Source organism: Protobothrops mucrosquamatus, unplaced genomic scaffold, assembly GCF_001527695.2.
Source record: "Protobothrops mucrosquamatus isolate PMUCROS unplaced genomic scaffold, P.Mucros_1.0 scaffold2556, whole genome shotgun sequence".
Taxonomy (NCBI): Eukaryota; Metazoa; Chordata; class Lepidosauria; order Squamata; family Viperidae; genus Protobothrops; species Protobothrops mucrosquamatus.
In genome coordinates this window covers 69,857-87,471 of record NW_015388616.1, presented here as the reverse complement: position 1 = coordinate 87,471, position 17,615 = coordinate 69,857, and the positions used below count along the sequence as shown (strand labels likewise).

The following is a 17,615-nucleotide window of genomic DNA, read 5'->3' as shown; positions in this document are numbered from 1 at the left end:
AAAAGGGTTGGATTTGAAAATAGGCAGAAGCTTCCTGCTTGCAGGGACTCTTCCATTCAGTTTTCTGAAATCCCGCTTTATTTTCCAGGCCTATTTTCCAAGCACTTTACAGGGTAGGAGAGAAATAGCATGAGAAGTTGAATTTCTCCATCTCTTCCATGTCATAATTCTGTGAATCAAACATAGTTATTAAGTATGACTACTACAATTGCTACTGTTATTTCATTGCTTGTGCATCTCTCTTACAGAGAGATATAAAGCTTGAATTAAGTTTGCAGATCCATCATTTGGTTCTGCAAGGCTGAAACTAGGATTTAATCGCTATATTTTCTTGACATCTTGAATCAGTGTCCTCTTCCATAAAGCCTTTGTCCTTAGATGCTGTCACTCGCTTTACTTAGCAGGGCACTTCACCAAAGATGGCAACTGGACTCTTAGCACAACTTCCTTTTTCCATTAAATCTCCAGAGATTCATAACAAGGGGGGTTTCAGTCCACATGAAGTGTTCTTATCAACTTCATCTCACTTTTCACCAAAGTATGTTGCCAGCTGAATAACCAATCCCATTTGGCATGGGATGAGTAGTATCTGTATTTTATTGCTTTTCTGGAGAAGAATATAAAACCATTTGAATGGTAGACATTTAAAAACTAACGACTTTCAGAAGGCAATTACATCTTACAAATTGGAGTTTATCTGTTCCTGCTCAGAGGATTGTTCTCAGCCTTGACGTCCTTGTGTGTGTGATTGGTTGTATTGTCAGTTTGTTCTTATGTGGAGCCTCAACTTAGCCATGTGTTTTTGTGTATAGCAAATTTAATTTAAAAAAAAATCAAAATAAATGTTATTTTGTTGTTGTTTTCCTCCAGGTTCATGCCTGAGCCAAATCTTCCTCCATTGATTCTTTATGATGCTAAATCCTTGCCTACTCATATAAATGACCAGCAAGTAATAAATATCGATTGGATTCGGGAGAGGCTTCCAGATCTCCCTAGTGTCAAAAGAGCAAAGTTTGTTGAACGTTATGGGATTCAGACTCAACACAGCTTTATCTTACAGGTAACTCTATTGATCAAATGATCAAATAAATCAGGGGTAGTCAACCTTGGCTCTTTTATGACTCGTGGACTTCAACTCCCAGAATTCCTGAGCCAGGAATTATCAGGCTGTCAGCCGCCCTGAGTCCACAAGGAGAAGGGCGGGGTAAAAATTCAATTAATTAATAAATAAATAAATAAATAAATAAAAGAGCCAAGGTTGACTACCCCTGAAGTAAATTAAAGAGTGCAAAAGTTTCACTGTTTCATTAAATATTTTTAAATCTCATAATGTAACCTTCTCTGATAGGTTTCAGACTTCTTTTGAAATCTTATATCATTGTAAACTGAATACATATGACGGATACCAACCACTTGAAGCCAGGATTAATATATTAATATTTCTGGTACAAAAAAATAGGTCTTTGTCATCCATTCTGTCTAAATTTAAGTATGAAAACATCTCCGCCCCCAATTTTCTGGATACCCCGAGACACCCAGATAATCTAAATTCATCTGACTTGTGTGTTTTTCTAAACTGTATTAGAAAAGTACAGACCTCAGGAGTTATATATATATATCCCTTTGCTTACTCCATTTGATGTTGCATTCATGTTTTGATGGATTTCAAAGCACGTATTATTAAATTTCCACTAGATATCCTAATTGCAATCAGCACTTGCTACAATACATCTTTCTCCATCATATCCCATGTTGTTTATAAAGTTTTTAAAAAATCAGTATAATTAGAGAGGTTAACAAGTCCTTGAAATTAGGGCAATACATAAATACTCATATTAATTATATACTATATCCAGTAAGTCTATAATAAAAACAGTGAAACAGTGGTGTAAACATAATAAGTTGTGCGCTATAGATATGTAAGGAATGACATATTGAGTACAAGTTGTTTTCAACTTATGACCACAATTGGGACCAGAATTTCTGTTGCTAAGCAAGGCAGTTGTTAAGTGAATCATGCCCAATTTTATGAACCTTTTTGCCATGATTTTAAGCAAATGTTTGCAGTTGGTAAATGAATCATACAATCATTAAATCAATCTGGCTTCCCCAATTGACTTGGCTTGTTGGAAGCTGGGTGGGAAGAATACTGAAGCCATCATAAATTCATGCTAGTTGCTAAGCACCCAAATTTTGATCATGTGATCATGGGGATGCTGCTACGGTCATACATCTGAGGACTGTAAGTCACTTTTTAAAATGCCATTGTAACTTTGGCCATTAAACTTGCCACAAACTAATTAAAGATAGGCAGGCAGGCAGGCAGGCAGGCAGGCAGGCAGGAAAGAAGGAAGGAAGGAAGGAAGGAAGGAAGGAAGGAAGGAAGGAAGGAAGGAAGGAAGGAAGGAAGGAAGGAAGGAAGGATGGTCTGCCTTAAGGATTGCTTTGTCCTGGGACTCCTAAGCATGTCAGAATGAGAAAGGGTAAAAAACTCTTTGATACTTCCGAAAATTAGGGGGGATGTACGCTAAATCAGGGGTCCCCAACCCCTGGTCTGTGGACCGGTACTGGGCCGCGGCATGCCCGCAACCGGTCCGCACAAATAAGCAAAGTCCCATCCGTGGAATGCAGGCAGCGCACAAAATCATGCACTCTCCGGTCTGCAGAAAAACCTTTCTCAATAGAACCTGTCCTTGGTGCCAAAAGGTTGGGGACCTCTGCGCTAAATGATGCTTGCATGAATTCTGTATTGATCAATCGTCTGCACACATGAATTAGTCTTTATTGCTTGTATAGGCATATTCTATTCCCAAAATCAGTGGGGACGTGTGACAGGAAATTAAGTTTTAATCATCATCAGGCTTCTAATCTTACACGGGAGAAAACCCGAATGACCAAAGACTCACATATAAACACCCGTGAAAACCTCAAAAAACATATATATATATATATATATATATATATATATATATATATATATATATATATTTGTACTCTTTTGTTGTTGTAAATATTTGCATGTTGCTTAATATTTTTTATAACAGATAGAAGCTAATCAACACATTATGTACTTTGTTCTTCTCTCAAGATACAGATGCATATTTTAATTCACAATATATAACATTTAGTACATGGGGGTTTAATACTGAAATATTGTACAGGTAGTTCTCAACTTACAACCACAATTGAGCCCCAAATTTCTGTTATTAAGTGAGACATTTATTAAGTGAACTTTGCCTGATTTTACGACCTTTCTTGCCACAGTTATAAAGTGAATCATTGCAGTTGATAAGTTAGTAATCTGATTGTTAAGTAAATCTGGCTTCCCCACTGACTTTGCTTGTCAGAAGGTCGCAAAAGTGATGACATGACCTTGGGACACTGCAACAGTCGTAAATATGAACCAGTTGCCAAGCATCAGAAGTTGATCACATGATCAAGGGGATGCTGCAAAGGTCGTAACTATGAAAATGGTCATAAGTCACTTTCTTCAGTGCCGTCATAACTTTGAATGGTCACTAAATGAACTGTTGTAAGTTGAGGACTACATGTACAGGTTGCATTTGTTTGTGACTTTGTTGGGACCAGGATGATGGTAATATATCTATCCTGGCCTCCTTGATCTCTCAGCAGTTTTTGGTATCATTGCTTATGGTATTGTGGTGAAACAGCTTCAGGGATTAGCAATGTATGTGTGTGAGAAATCAGTGTTGAAAAAATTCTCCTTTTTTCAGTTCTAGTTACAGTTGGGATAGGAAGGATCTAAATCCCTACTTTGTGGGGTTTCTCGGGGCCCTAAATTCCATTCGCTCCTGTTAACATCTACATGGTGGCAGGGAGTTAAATATCATTGCTATGCTGATGATATTTAGCTATACATCTCTACCCTGTGCCAATCAAATGATGCCCTCATGCTGCTTCTCCTATGTTTAGAGGTTGTGGAGATCTTGATTCAGTAGTCATATAGCTTTTTCTTGTGGTTCTTTCCCTCATAATATGCTAGAATAAAAAACTTATTGTATATTTTTCAGAGAAAGGAAATGTATTTGGGCAGGAAACAATATTGGTTGATTAGCTGTTCTTGTACTTCCCTGTTTCTAAATTTTAGTCAGCTACTAGTAAAAATCTGCATACCGCAGCATGGAAGACATAGAATTGTAATCAATTCCATATGTGTGGTAATCATCTCCATTTAGAAGTGAATTAATGATAATATTATCTAGATCAGCAGGACTGGCAAAGAAATGGATCTCTTCTAAATCAAGCAATTTCATTGACGATTCATGCCATGGCTTTGTTGGAACTATATAGTTTCTTGAACTGCTGGGAATTATGAAACAGTCAAGAGATTAATTATATCACACAACTAATGAATTCAAATCTGAAGATATGGATTGTTGAGGGAAAAGTTAATTGGTTGCTATGTTTAAATACATTTTCTTTCTTAACAGAATGAAGATGGCTTAATGGATTTTTTTGAAAGCGTTGTGAATGCAACAGAAATGAATCCCAAAAAAGTGATTGGCTGGGTTATAAATAATTTCCTCAGTTACCTAAAATTATATAACATTACTGTAAAAGAAAGGTGAGGCTTTAGATCTTTCACTTTGATCAAACAGATCTTCTATGCCAATAATTACTTTTTCAAACTTCAAACTTACATCTTCTGATGACTTATGGGCATATAAATAAAGGATTCTGTGAATGTGCTATCACAGCAGTCTGCAGGATTCAGTTTTTCATCTGAATATTTGTTTTGTTAAAGCAGAGTTATTCTAAACATTTGCTTAGAGGGAGAAGATCCATCCCTAGGAAACTAATGTCTCCCATGATCAAAGTAAGAAGGGAAGGAAGGAAATGTAAAATAAGTAATATCCATAAGAGCCTTTGCCCGTTTGGTGCTTTCCAGATGAGAATTTGGGGGGAAAAATCCAATATTTGCAGATGGCATGCCAATATGAGAGTTATAATTCAAATATCTGGAGAGTGTTGTTTTAGGAACAGCTAGCCATATACACTTTAAAGAATGCAAATATCAGTTATCAGTGCATTGCTTTCAATGAGGTACACCACCAAACGTATTGCAAATGCTGACTTGTAACTCTGCATGATGAAAGCTGGAATAGGGCATGTATGATAAAAGCCTAATATGCAATATAAACGAAGTACTATGAACCTGAGCTTGTATTTCTGAGACTTTCTATGGTCATGGATTTGCAGGACCAACTATGGCCTCTTGTAAGAAACTGTCATCTGGAAAGGACATCTTTCTTAAGGCAACAAAATGGAATGGAAAATGTAGCATAACTAACAATATACATGCATTCATGCATATAAAATACTTCCATCTATGTGCCAGCTTGGAGTAGTAGAGTATGCCAACTTTTGATATTTTTGGGGAAGGAGGAGGTTGAATGGGTGTAGAATTTGCACAAATAAATTGCCTGACAATAAAGAACGCAGAAATAAATTGGCAGTTGAATGAATATTTTTGGGGACAAGAAAAAAGTGGAAGGTGGCAAACACATTCATTAGTCTTCTGGTAATTTACTTTTGGGAACTGCCACATCCCCTTTCCAGCAGTAAGCACTCCCTAACAACAATACTTCTTGAGTATGTGATACAGAATATTTTATGAGCCTGCTGAATCAAGAAGGTTGTATCATTTCTAATTTGTTTTATTTGCTTTATTGTTTAGTCCAGTCACTCCTGTTCTTTTGGCTGAATTACTGGACCTAATATCAAGTAGAAAAATTTCATCTTCAGCAGCCAAAGAGGTATTTGTTTGGAATATTATTTTCCTATAGGGCTTGTTTCTGTCAAAGTGTATTTCAATAACTTGTATAATTTATAACTCTGACTCAATTTAAAACAAAAAACCCAAAAGGAAAATTTTCTGCTATTTCCACAAACCTCATAAGTGTGTTAAGATATTAGGAATGTACAACCAGTGTGGGCTGCTGGTATGAGAAGTATTTACATATCACCCAGACTTAAATCCAGTCTTAAATTCTATTTAAACAGTGGACATATGGTCTAGCTTCAAGTCCAAATGAGATGTGACAATAAATATAATTCTCTTGATTTCAAACATTTCTTTTGGAGATTGGAAGGATAAAGATCAACTGACCTTCTTAATTGTTCTTCACCGGTAAGCTGCCTGACAGTTATCTACCTTTCACCTATTGTCTTCAGATGATCGAAAGTGAAAATTGTCAATAATGTGATGGTGTTAATTTGACAGTCAAGAACTAATGAAGACATATGTGTCCACTTCTACCTTGTGTTAGTCCTTGATTGAAGAAGAATTGAAGACTCCTTATATGGAGTCTTCAGATTTTTAAAAAATGGAACAAGGTCTACATACTCATCACATAGAACTTTGGTTCCATCTAAGAGAGTGTTTTTTTTTAATTGATGTTATAAATATTTATTTGGCCTTATCAATTAATTTATGAATATAGTTAACATGGTTAATTTATTTGAATCTGCTTCATTAGCTATTTTCAGTTCTATAACTTTTAGTGTACAATGCAGTACACAATACAATGTGTACAAAAAATAGTTGCCTAACTGTTCTTTCATCAAGGTGTCATATGATTTATTTATTTAGATGAATTGACTTTTTTAGTATGGCTGAAAATAGTTAATGAAGAAAGTGCAAATAAGGTTAACCAAGAGTATAAAACCACCCAATTTCTTATTATGATTAGCAAGAGATAATTTTAACATGTGTTATTAAGCTGAGTAACATTTCTTAAGAAATGTTTGTTTAAATTTGAATGTTCTAATGGAGATAGATCTTCATGCTCCTATAGAAAGGTGTGTGTATGTATGCATGGTTTTTTGGCCATTTATTTTTGCTAGAGAAACATGTTCATTTTCTTTGGCAAAAGTAGCTTCTCCTACTCTTAAGAATATAGTCTCTTAAAGAGTACAAAGTCCTATGCAGATGGGATGAACAATTACCCAAAAGTAAAAATGCAAAACTATAAATATATCCATACAGCAACAAATTGCTACAGTAAACAGAATAATTACATACTATAGACTTTCTTAGCCTGAAATTCCCAACTTTCAAAGGTAAGAAATACTCCTTCATTACCATTTGGAGTACATCTTATCTGAAGGTAAATATCTTGAATTGTTTTATTAATCTTGATCCCACTACACTGTTTATCAGAATGAAACCCATATGTTCTCTAAGGGATATTACTATTTACGGTACTTTGTTTTAAAATTCAAAATGGAAAAAAGTTTGGAATTAACTTTGACTTAGTTTTCTGTTTTTATGACCTATCTCCTCAGCACCCTTCTTTTAGATCTATTTTTATTGATTATTTTTTCCTTAAACAGTTAAGATTTTGTCAATATGGTGGCCTATTTAATCAATTCAAGTAAAAAGATACAAGATAATGGTTCTTTCCTAAATGTGATTTTCTAAAGAATAAATAGATAAGGAAATAAGGCAAGATAGGAAAGGATATCTAAACATATTCTCCAGAAAGTAAAAATATATGGCCCGTGGCTACCCTTAACCACTCTTGAAATAATTTACATGGTAATGATATCTTGGTATATAGATAGGACTTGATCTTTATGAATATTTTGAAGTCATAGTGTGGGTGAAAATTGTGATATGTTTAAGTTTGTTTTATTTCTGTAAAACTATCCATCCTGGGCAACTTCTTCTACCAGCTTATACAGTTCAATCTGTTTATTTCTTGTGAGCTCCTCAGCCTGTGCTTTCCAAGTCACATATGGCCTCCAAAGCTAAATTGTAATTTTTAATGTAAAAAGTGACAAAAATTCTGGAATATTTGAAAAGCAACCATACTGAATATTTAAACCGTTTAACATAAAATTAGTTCAATATCCCTAGATGTCATTAAATGAAAATCAGTGCCCAGTGTAATAGTGCTGACTGTAATTATACTACTGGAAAATTGCTCAGCTCTTTTATCTTCCAAAACAAATGGGAGGACAACTTACAATAAAGCAGGGTATCCTATATAGTAAAGCATTAAATGTCAATTTTAATGAGCACAAGGTCATTGTCCTTTTCTCTGGTACAGCACTGATTCTTAAGGCATCTATTATCCTTGCACTACGGTCTGGATGTATTGCACTTATATTTCTTAGGAGTACAAAAATTTTGATCAGTACTTCATTTAAATCAATAAATAGTTACATTTGCTGAACATTTTACCATGGGACTTATTATTCTTTCCCAACCAATGTAAATTTTGTACAGCGGTTACCCCACTTTACATTGTTATTAGGCTGTTATGGTCTCCAGCAGGACAAGTACAGCTTAATAGAGAATAGAGTCAGCTACAGATCATTGCACTGAATATACAACTATTATCAACCATAACTAAATTCTTGGACAGTATTCTTACTTGTTATAAGAAAACTGTACTGTACTGTTATACTTAAGTACTGTATAACACAATAAAACTATGTTATACTTAATTCAGTCATCTAATTTTGTTAAGGAATTGCTAATTATGAGTGGAATTGCTGCATTTGAAACATTTTTAGCATACATACATTAATAGTACAGAATTTCCAGCATGACAAGCATTGTATTATTTCTTCTCTGGAAAATTGAGAAGAAACAGCTGTTTTAAAAGGGCACCTTCTGTGTCACAGCATGTATGTTTGAAACAGAAGCAAGTGCAACATAGAAAATGCCCAAATAATGTTTCTCTTTTAAGTAGCTGTTTCTAGATATTTTTACAATTGTGATGTAGCTTGACTACAAAGCTGGGAAGCATTATAACATTAGGAAATAATTATTCCAGACTGACACATTGTTGCATATAGTTGTGCTTTACAAAATAAATAAATTGGTTAGAGGTGCCATAGATTTTGCATTACAGGTAGTGCTCATTTAATGACTTGCTAGTTTAGCACCTGTTCACCTGTTATGATAGTAAGGAAAAAGTAACTGGCCAAATATTGCATTTACTGCTTTCTTAGGTCTGTAAAACAAAGGAAAGGTGAAGTAACATGGTAAGCACAGTTGCGATTTCACTTCTACAAAAAAGGAAAAAAAATGGACCCAGGAAATTACAGACCTATCAGCCTGACTTCAATACCTGGGAAGATCCTGGAAAAGATAATCAAACAATGAATCAGTGAACACCTAGAGGCAAACAAAGTCATTACTAAAAGCCAACATGGGTTTGTCAAAAATAGATCATACCAGACAAATCTTATTGCATTCTTTGACCAAGTGACAAAATTAATGGACCAGAGGAATGCTGTGGACATAATTTACTTGGACTTCAGTAAGGCATTTGATAAAGTAGATCAAAACCTACTACTTGACAAGATAGGAAAATATGGGGTAGACAGCATCACCACCAGATGGATCTGTAGCTGGCTGACCGGCCGTACTCAGCGTGTGGTCCTCAATGGAACCGCATCTACATGGAGGGAAGTGTGTAGTGGGGTGCCCCAGGGCTCTGTTCTGGGCCCAGTGCTCTTCAACATCTTCATCAACGATTTGGACGAGGGGATAGATGGGGAACTCATCAAATTTGCAGATGACACCAAGCTGGCAGGAATAGCCAACACTCCAGAAGACAGGCTTAAGATACAGAAGGATCTGGACAGACTTGAACACTGGGCACTATCTAACAAAATGAAATTCAATGGTGAAAAAAGCAAGAAAAACCAAATGCACAGGTATAGTATAGAGGATACCTTGCTCAATAGTAGTAACTGTGAGAGAGACCTCGGAGTCCTAGTGGACAATCACCTAAATATGAGCCAGCAGTGTGCTGCAGCTGCCAAAAAGGCCAACACAGTGCTAGGCTGCATTAACAAAGGGATAGAATCAAGATCACGTGAAGTGTTAATACCACTTTACAATGCCTTGGTAAGGCCACACTTGGAATACTGCATCCAGTTTTGGTCACCGTGATGTAAAAAAGATGTTGAGACTCTAGAAAGAGTACAGAGAAGAGTAACAAAGATGATTAGGGGACCGGAGGCTAAAGCATATAAGGAACGGCTGCTGGAACTGGGTATGTCTAGTTTAATGAAGAGAAGGATGAGGGGGGACATGATAGCAGTGTTCCAATATCTCAGGGGCTGCCACAAAGAAGAGGGAGTCAAGCTATTTTCCAAGGCGCCTGAAGGCAGGACAAGAAGCAACGTGTGGAAACTAAGCAAGGAGAGAAGCAACCTAGAACTAAGGAGAAACTTCTTGACAGTTAGAACAATTAACCAGTGGAACAACCTGCCTCCAGAAGTGGTGAATGCTCTAACACTGGAAGTTTTTAAGAAGAGACTGGACAGCCATTTGTCCGAAATGGTATAGGGTTTCCTGCCTGAGCAGGGGGTTGGACTAGATGACCTCCAAGGTCCCTTCCAACTTTACTATTATTATTATTAATAATAATAATGACTGTTTCAGTGAAGGTGCCAGTCCAAATTGTGGTCCCTAAACAAGGACTACCTGTATATAATCTTCCCATAGCTTTGTAATGTATGGTTTGTTTTAATTATATAACTCTATTCCTTTTTCTTGTACTGATCAGAAACTGTCTCCTGTGACTGTTTAGCAAACAATTTTGTGGGAATGAATTTTGCTATTTCATTTGATTGTGTCCTAAAGGTTAAGATTCAGCTCACTATATTCAGACCAAGATATTGGCTATATTCATACACATTGGTCAGCATGTACTGTAGAAAATGATTCTTGTATTTCATTTAACCTCCTTTACAAAATAATTGGACAATCCTATGTTTTTATAGAACTGACTGATGAGTTGATACTATTCTCTTTAATATTTATCATATATAGGGAAAAAAGGAAAATGATTGAATTGTAGAAAACTGAGGAGTGTTTTCTTATATAAAGCCTCAGAACATTTGTGAGCTAAAGCAAAAGTCCATCCAAGCTAGGAAATATATTTTCAGCAAGGGCAGGAATTACTACTTAATGCATGTTTTGGGTTTGGTCCCTACAAGTCAATGTTGATTGGTGGTGACCATCTGGACAAGTCCCTGCAGTTTTCTTGACGAGATTTCAGAAGTGAAATCCTTTTTCCTAGGGCTGAAAGAGACTGACTGGCTCAAAGCTTCATGTTTAAGGCAGGGTTAGAGCCCAAAACGTCATGTTTAAGTCAAGGTTAGAGGTCACAATCTTTCAGTTTCTAGCCTGTTGCCTTAACAACTACAACAAACCTTTAAGAAAACCTTTTAAGACCTATAAAACAGCTCAGGACAATAAAAATGTTTCCTAATTCTAAAGTAGAGGTATTGCTGCTGCTATTAGCTGTGTTTTAGCATGACTGAAAAGATATAACAGGAGTTGCACGGTCTCTCAAGAGGTCCCTAGGCAAAACTAAAACAATCAAAACAATTTGGAATGAAAATAATAATTAGGACACAACTATAAAATTGCTAGTCCGCGCAGAAGTCTCCTTATTTGAAGAAGTAGAACAGTATTTGAATTAAGTGGAAAACCAAAGCATGAATTTTCTGCCTGTTTAGACTGGTATCTTTTTTGTGTAACAAGGGGAATTTTGAAGCCTTAACTTCTTGTCTTTTTTACCTTCTTTGCCTTCTCAACTCAGTCTTGCCTTCTGAAAGACAAGAGGCATACTTCAGCCATCAATTTTCTTTTATCTTGATGCTGCAGGTGTTGGAAGAGATGTGGAAGAGGGAAGTGAAGTCTCCATCTCTGATTGTAAAAGAAAAGAAACTCAATCTAATCCAGGATTGGAATGAACTTGAGAGTATCTGTCAGACTGTGATGAGAGACCATCAGAAAGAGGTGATATTGATAACAGACAGGGAAATTGGGAACAAAGAGGTTTTGACACTTTAGGGTGGGTGGTGGAGATACGAAATGTAAATTGCCTTTTCCATTCAGATTACCATGTTGTTTGGCAACTCTTGAGAGAGAAAAATGAAACAAATTGCATCGTGACAGATGAAATGGCCACAAAAGACAGAAAATGACCTAACATTTAAAATTAAACACCTCCTTGCTGAAGATGTCTCAGATTACATGACTTGAATGCTTCCTGGACAGCAAAGTGGCATTTCCCTTTCATATAAGCAGTGTAAAAACAATTCTGTTTGTTCCTGAAGATATAGTTCAATGTTGATTTTTCTGAAACCTTTAAAATAAAAAGTCTTCAAAGATGTAGCTACCTAAGGAATAGGAACATTTGTGTTCTCTCCAAAGGCTAATAATGATTAGATAAGTGAAATCTTATCTAGGTACTTTTGAGTATGAAAAAAATGTTAACATCTATTAATAACAAGGCAGCCCAGGCAAGGCTCCTCTTGCCATTAGGAACCTGTAATAAATTTAAAACCACTTTCTAGATGGTTTTGGTAATCATATTAATAATTACGCTGCTATCTTGGAAAATTAGGCTATTTTTAAATAAATAATAATAATTTGATGCTAGAAGAAAAACATATCCTTTCAATAATAGCTTAATCTAGAATGTACTTGATTCTCTGGAAGCAGCAGTTGTATATTATTACAATTATTAAGATTATTGTAATAATGTACCTAGCTGCTAATAGTGTTTAATGTGGCACATATTGTTTGATGTAATTCAGAATTTACTGCTAGAATCAGCAGATTGTCCAATCTAAAAACAACTTTTTTAAAACCAGAAATTAAACATTAGATTGTAATGGTATTGCTTTTCCTTTAAAATCAGATCTTGCCATGGTTACCTGTTTTGCAACCTGCTCATTCAAAAAGAAGATGCAACTAAGTACCTTTTTGTGGGAAACAGTAGGAGGGGGTTAATATATGAAAGTACACCCCCCTCCCGGATTAAATTTGGCTTGGCATTTTCTGTTGCAAAACATGTTTACGGTACATACATGAATTGATTCCTGTATATATTTTTTTTGCAGGATTTTTACACAAATTATTATAAATTACTAGATTGGATCTAATTTAAGGTACCTGCAATTAAACTATTGTGATTTATGTGGTTCCATTATTACAGGAAGATTCTTCCTCTTTTAAAAAAAATAGTCTAACCTTTTGGTTAAGAAGGAAGGCTCTAACTTTTTACTAACTGTGATGGAATGTCATCCAGATTCCTGGGAGGCAATGCATTCCAGAATACAGCATAGTTTATAGATAGCTTGTGTAGGAGAAAGAGAATTAAAATGGCCCTTCCCTCTAGTTCCCAGAGTATATGTTTTATAGTGCAAGGAATCTGTTTTAGTTCAGCAACATTTCTGTCTACAGGTGAAGAATAGGTGAGGAACAATAAAGGAGAATGTTAAGAAGAGTCTTAATATGTCTTTCTTGTTTTCTGTACATCAATTGGTATTAGGCTCCCCAAAGCAAGAAAGGTACATTAAGAGTCTTCTAAGCAGTTTCTTTTCTTGTTCCTCACCTATAGACAGAAATCTTGCCAAACTATAATCTATAAACATATGCTTTGGGAACTACGAGGAAGGAGCCATTTTAATTCTCTCTCTCTCCTGCACAAACTATCTAAACTGTGCTGTGTTTTGCTCCTCTGTAATGCGTTCCTTTCCTCCTGAATCCTGACAACATTCCATCATGTTAACAGAGAAAAAAGAAACATGGTAAAAAGCTGTTATATAATAATGTTCAGTACAATCAATCATAACCCATTGTGTATGAAACTTCTCTATTTAGGTGGCAGAGATAAAGAATGGCAACCTCAAGGTCCTGAATTCCATAATTGGACATGTCCAAAGGACCACAAGAGGACGATCAGATCCTGTAACTGTGAAACAAATTCTAGAGAAGCTGCTATCATAGGGGACTAAAAATTATGTGTCTGATCTATTGTTTTTTAACATTCTCCATAACATCAAACCGTTGTATAAGTTTTAATGCAGTGCTGAGACCAATATATCATTTTTAGCCATTTTTGGGGGAGTGGGGCATGTTAAGTTATTATCCTCTTATGTTCCTATAGATTCAGAATACAAACTCTACAAAGAAGGAAAAAGACTGCAGTGTGCATGAGTTTTTCGATTAAAACCTGCTTTTGTAATATTGTGATATGTAGCAAAAAAATATACATTTTTGATAACTAAATAATATTAACTATAGCTTTTTAATGTAGCTTCTTATAAATAATCAAATCAGTTCTCGTCTTGTGTCAAAGAGTTCAACAGAATCAGCAGATGAAACAGGTAGATTTTTTTAAAAAAAACCTAGCACAATGGATCTTCTAGCTCCAGTCATTGTTATTTTTTACAGACTCAATTCTGGGAATACTTTACTGACTTAAGCCTTGTGGCACATCTCTAAACACTGATAGGGTTCCCACGCTATGCTAAGCCAGAATTTGAAGTTTTTAAAGTTTATTTATTTTTATTTATGTTTTATCTCACTTTATTTTTGTAAATACCTCAAGACGCTGAACATACCTATATTCCTTCCTAGGTTCCCCACAACAATTCAAAGTCAAAAATAAACTGAGCATATTTCAATGGAAAGTCTTCTTCATTTCCCATAGATAGGGTTCCTCTTCTGAATCTTTGTGTTGCCAGGAGTCAGCCGGGAGAGGAATTCTTTAGGACTCTTAAGACAATAGGGTCAGATGAGGTGAAATAGCAAAAAAAATATTTTATTGAATAATAAGAGCGCAATAACAAAGAAAGGTATACTAATTTGTATCTCATCAGCTTACCAAAAATGGGGGGGGGGGGAGAGAGATCTGGAACTGTCAGTTGCACAGAACTTTTTCCCGCAGGACTTAATTGTCCATTGATGTTTAAACTATTGGTGGGATTTTGCCACCTTTTTATACTTAAGAGATAGGAAGTAGAAACAATAGCACAAAAAGGAAACATACTGTTTATACAATACTATCTAACAAAATGAATACTCTCACGTTTTTAAAAAGGCCCTGACCATAGAAATTTATGAAAAAGATAACACTACGATACATCAAATACATCTCAGAAGCAACCAACAGATTATTACAACCACAAAGCATCACCATAACACATAAACCAAATATAAAGCTCTTCAAAACATCCTAAGTAAACCAAAAGACCCAATAGCCCCAGAAGTAAAAAGCAGGCATCATCTACATACATACATGTAACAGCCTCTGCATAAGGCAGACAGGCAAAAGACTAGCAGAACATATCCATGAACAGCAACTACCAGTCACCAGACATAGTGAAAACTTCTTAATCTCACAATACATGAATAAATTCAACCATAGTTTCAATTGGGAAATGCGAGTATCCTAGACCAGTGGTGGCGAACCTATGGCACGGGTGCCAGAGGCGGCACTCAGAGTCCTCTCTGTGGGCACGCGCGCCGTGGCCCCACTCCTAGGCCTTCAGCTGAGTTTTATAAAACCTTTTCGCTTTAGGCCTCTGCTGCCATGTGCAAAAAAAAAAAAAAGGTTCAATCAATTTCAACTTCTCGCGGGGAAAAAAAAGATCTTGCAAAGTTGGAATTGATTGATTGAACTTTTTAGTCCCACCCAGTCTTCCGTTACCACTGCAGCCACGCCCACCCAATGGGCCACACCCAGCCAATGGGCCACACCCACCCGGCACTCAACGATGCATAAGTGGGTTTTGGGTTGCAGTTTGGGCACTCAGTCTCTAAAAGGTTTGCCATCACTGTCCTAGACCAAGCTAAATCCAAGAATGTTAGGAAACTCCTGGGAGATTGGCCTTCAGACAAATCAGCCACCAATAAAATGAGATAAGATAAGAAAACCTTTATTGTCATTTTTTTACTGTGGGCACAACGGCACACATCAAAAATGAAATTTAGTTGCCCGCTCTCAAAGTGAAACACATGACACACACCTAGACATACTATATACAACATATGTACAGACCCACACCCTTACATATACATAACAAATAGACAGACATACAGTAAATGACATTTGCATCCCATTCAAAAGACACAAATAGGTAAGAAAGAAATATAAAGACTAGAAAACATTCTTTCCACTAAGCAATATCCAGATAAGCAGGGATTAACACCAGACAAACAGAAAACAAACCCTAATCAAGAAACTACTAAGGCAAAATTTACTCATGCTAATACTCTTGGGGAGAATATGTTGTCTAGTATACAGCCATTGTTTCCCCTTCCTTTAGCAAGGGTTAGAGTTGAGAGTTTGAGAGTTCTCAGATGAGAAGCGAAACATCTTCAAAGAAAACAAAGTCCAGTTGCCTCTTGAAAAAGCATCTTTGGGTTCTCTTTATCTTAATGGTTACAAGCAGGTATACAGACAAAAGGTTCACAGACAAGAGTGATTTACAATGATGCAATCTGCAAAGCTTGCTAAATAACTTTTTTAAAGCATGCTTGCAGAGAAATTTACAGTAGAAGTTTGTTAAGTTGCATGCATATTGTCTCAGCTGATTCATCTTTTAGGTACAAAAGGGAAAAAGAGTCTACTCTTATCTCCTTGCTAAACTTTGTGGGACCAATGCAATCTTGCACTGGAGAAATGGGGTACTTTTTACCATGTAGCTCCCCATTCTGGAACGATTTAAAAGAAATATGTTACATACGATTTGAAAGTCACATTTTAGATTCTATAATCCTGCTGTACAAGTAATATAAAGTGTAATATTATGAAGAGGAAAATATTTATCTAAACAACTTCAAGGTTTTCCACACCACAATTTTTCTTAACTGCTTCAAAGTAATTTTGCTTTTTTAGTGTCTTTATTTTTTTAGGGATAAAGCGATTGTGTTCATTTAAACCTTGTCAAGATCCTAAAAACACGAGATAATTGAATGGTGTAAAGGGCACAAAGCAATATAGTAATTGGCATATGGGCACAGTGAAAGTATGGATTATTTCCAGAATGACAGATAGAGTTGTAGTGAATAAAGTTGATATTAACCTGATTGGAAATTGACATCCCGTGATTTACATTTACTTTTATTCCTTTAATATAATATTCTACATGCATAAAGACTATTTTCATGAACAGCACTATTTTTGCATGATGATAATTAAAAGAGATGTACAAAATAATCCATGCACAAAACAACTGGATTCAGGTAGCCTGTGCCTGAAAGCCAAATATGCATTTTCGTCTGGATGCAGAATAAAATTGGTCTGTTATTGTTGGGTTGATTGTTCCAGACTGAAGTGAGTTTTTGTTTGCTTTTTGAAGTAGGAGAAACAGAGAAAAATCAAACTGAGTGGCTCCCTTGATAATGGTTTGGGCCTATAATGTTAGTGGTGATGTATGCAAGCAGTGAAAAATGAAAAGGTAGAGGCTAACACTTTGCATGGCTGTTTTAACTTTATGGGGGAGCCAGATGCTTTCCACCCTTCAGCCAAGTGAACAGCAACAGCAGTGGCTGATGGGAGTCAGAGAGAGATTGGTGAGCCGTTTGGAAGTGCCTAAGATCAAGACAGTAAGAAAAAACCATCACAACTATTATCAAAAATTTATAAATACCTATTAGAGATAGAGTTAGAAGAAGAAATAGTGAAGGGGCCAATGATAGCGTGGGCACGAAATGTGGGGCGAAATATAAATTTAGAGGAATGGGAAAGATTATGGAACAGAAATTGCAAATTGACGCTATCAACTGCATATAGAGAGAATCAATATAAAATGATTTACAGATG

The 17,615-nt window shown here is 35.9% G+C and overlaps 1 protein-coding gene across 1 annotated transcript in view; it reads left to right on the top strand.

Moving 5' to 3' along the window:
- Positions 1-14,454, top strand: part of GATB (glutamyl-tRNA amidotransferase subunit B) — a 40,394-nt gene extending 25,940 nt beyond the window's left edge. Inside the window, exons 9-13 of the mRNA XM_015825239.1 lie at positions 871-1,060; positions 4,452-4,585; positions 5,699-5,777; positions 11,660-11,794; positions 13,667-14,454. Of these exons, the coding sequence (XP_015680725.1) occupies positions 871-1,060; positions 4,452-4,585; positions 5,699-5,777; positions 11,660-11,794; positions 13,667-13,792 (664 nt within the window). The 3' untranslated portion in view covers positions 13,793-14,454. The remainder of the gene's footprint in view (positions 1-870; positions 1,061-4,451; positions 4,586-5,698; positions 5,778-11,659; positions 11,795-13,666) is intronic.
- Positions 14,455-17,615: the final 3,161 nt, after the last annotated feature.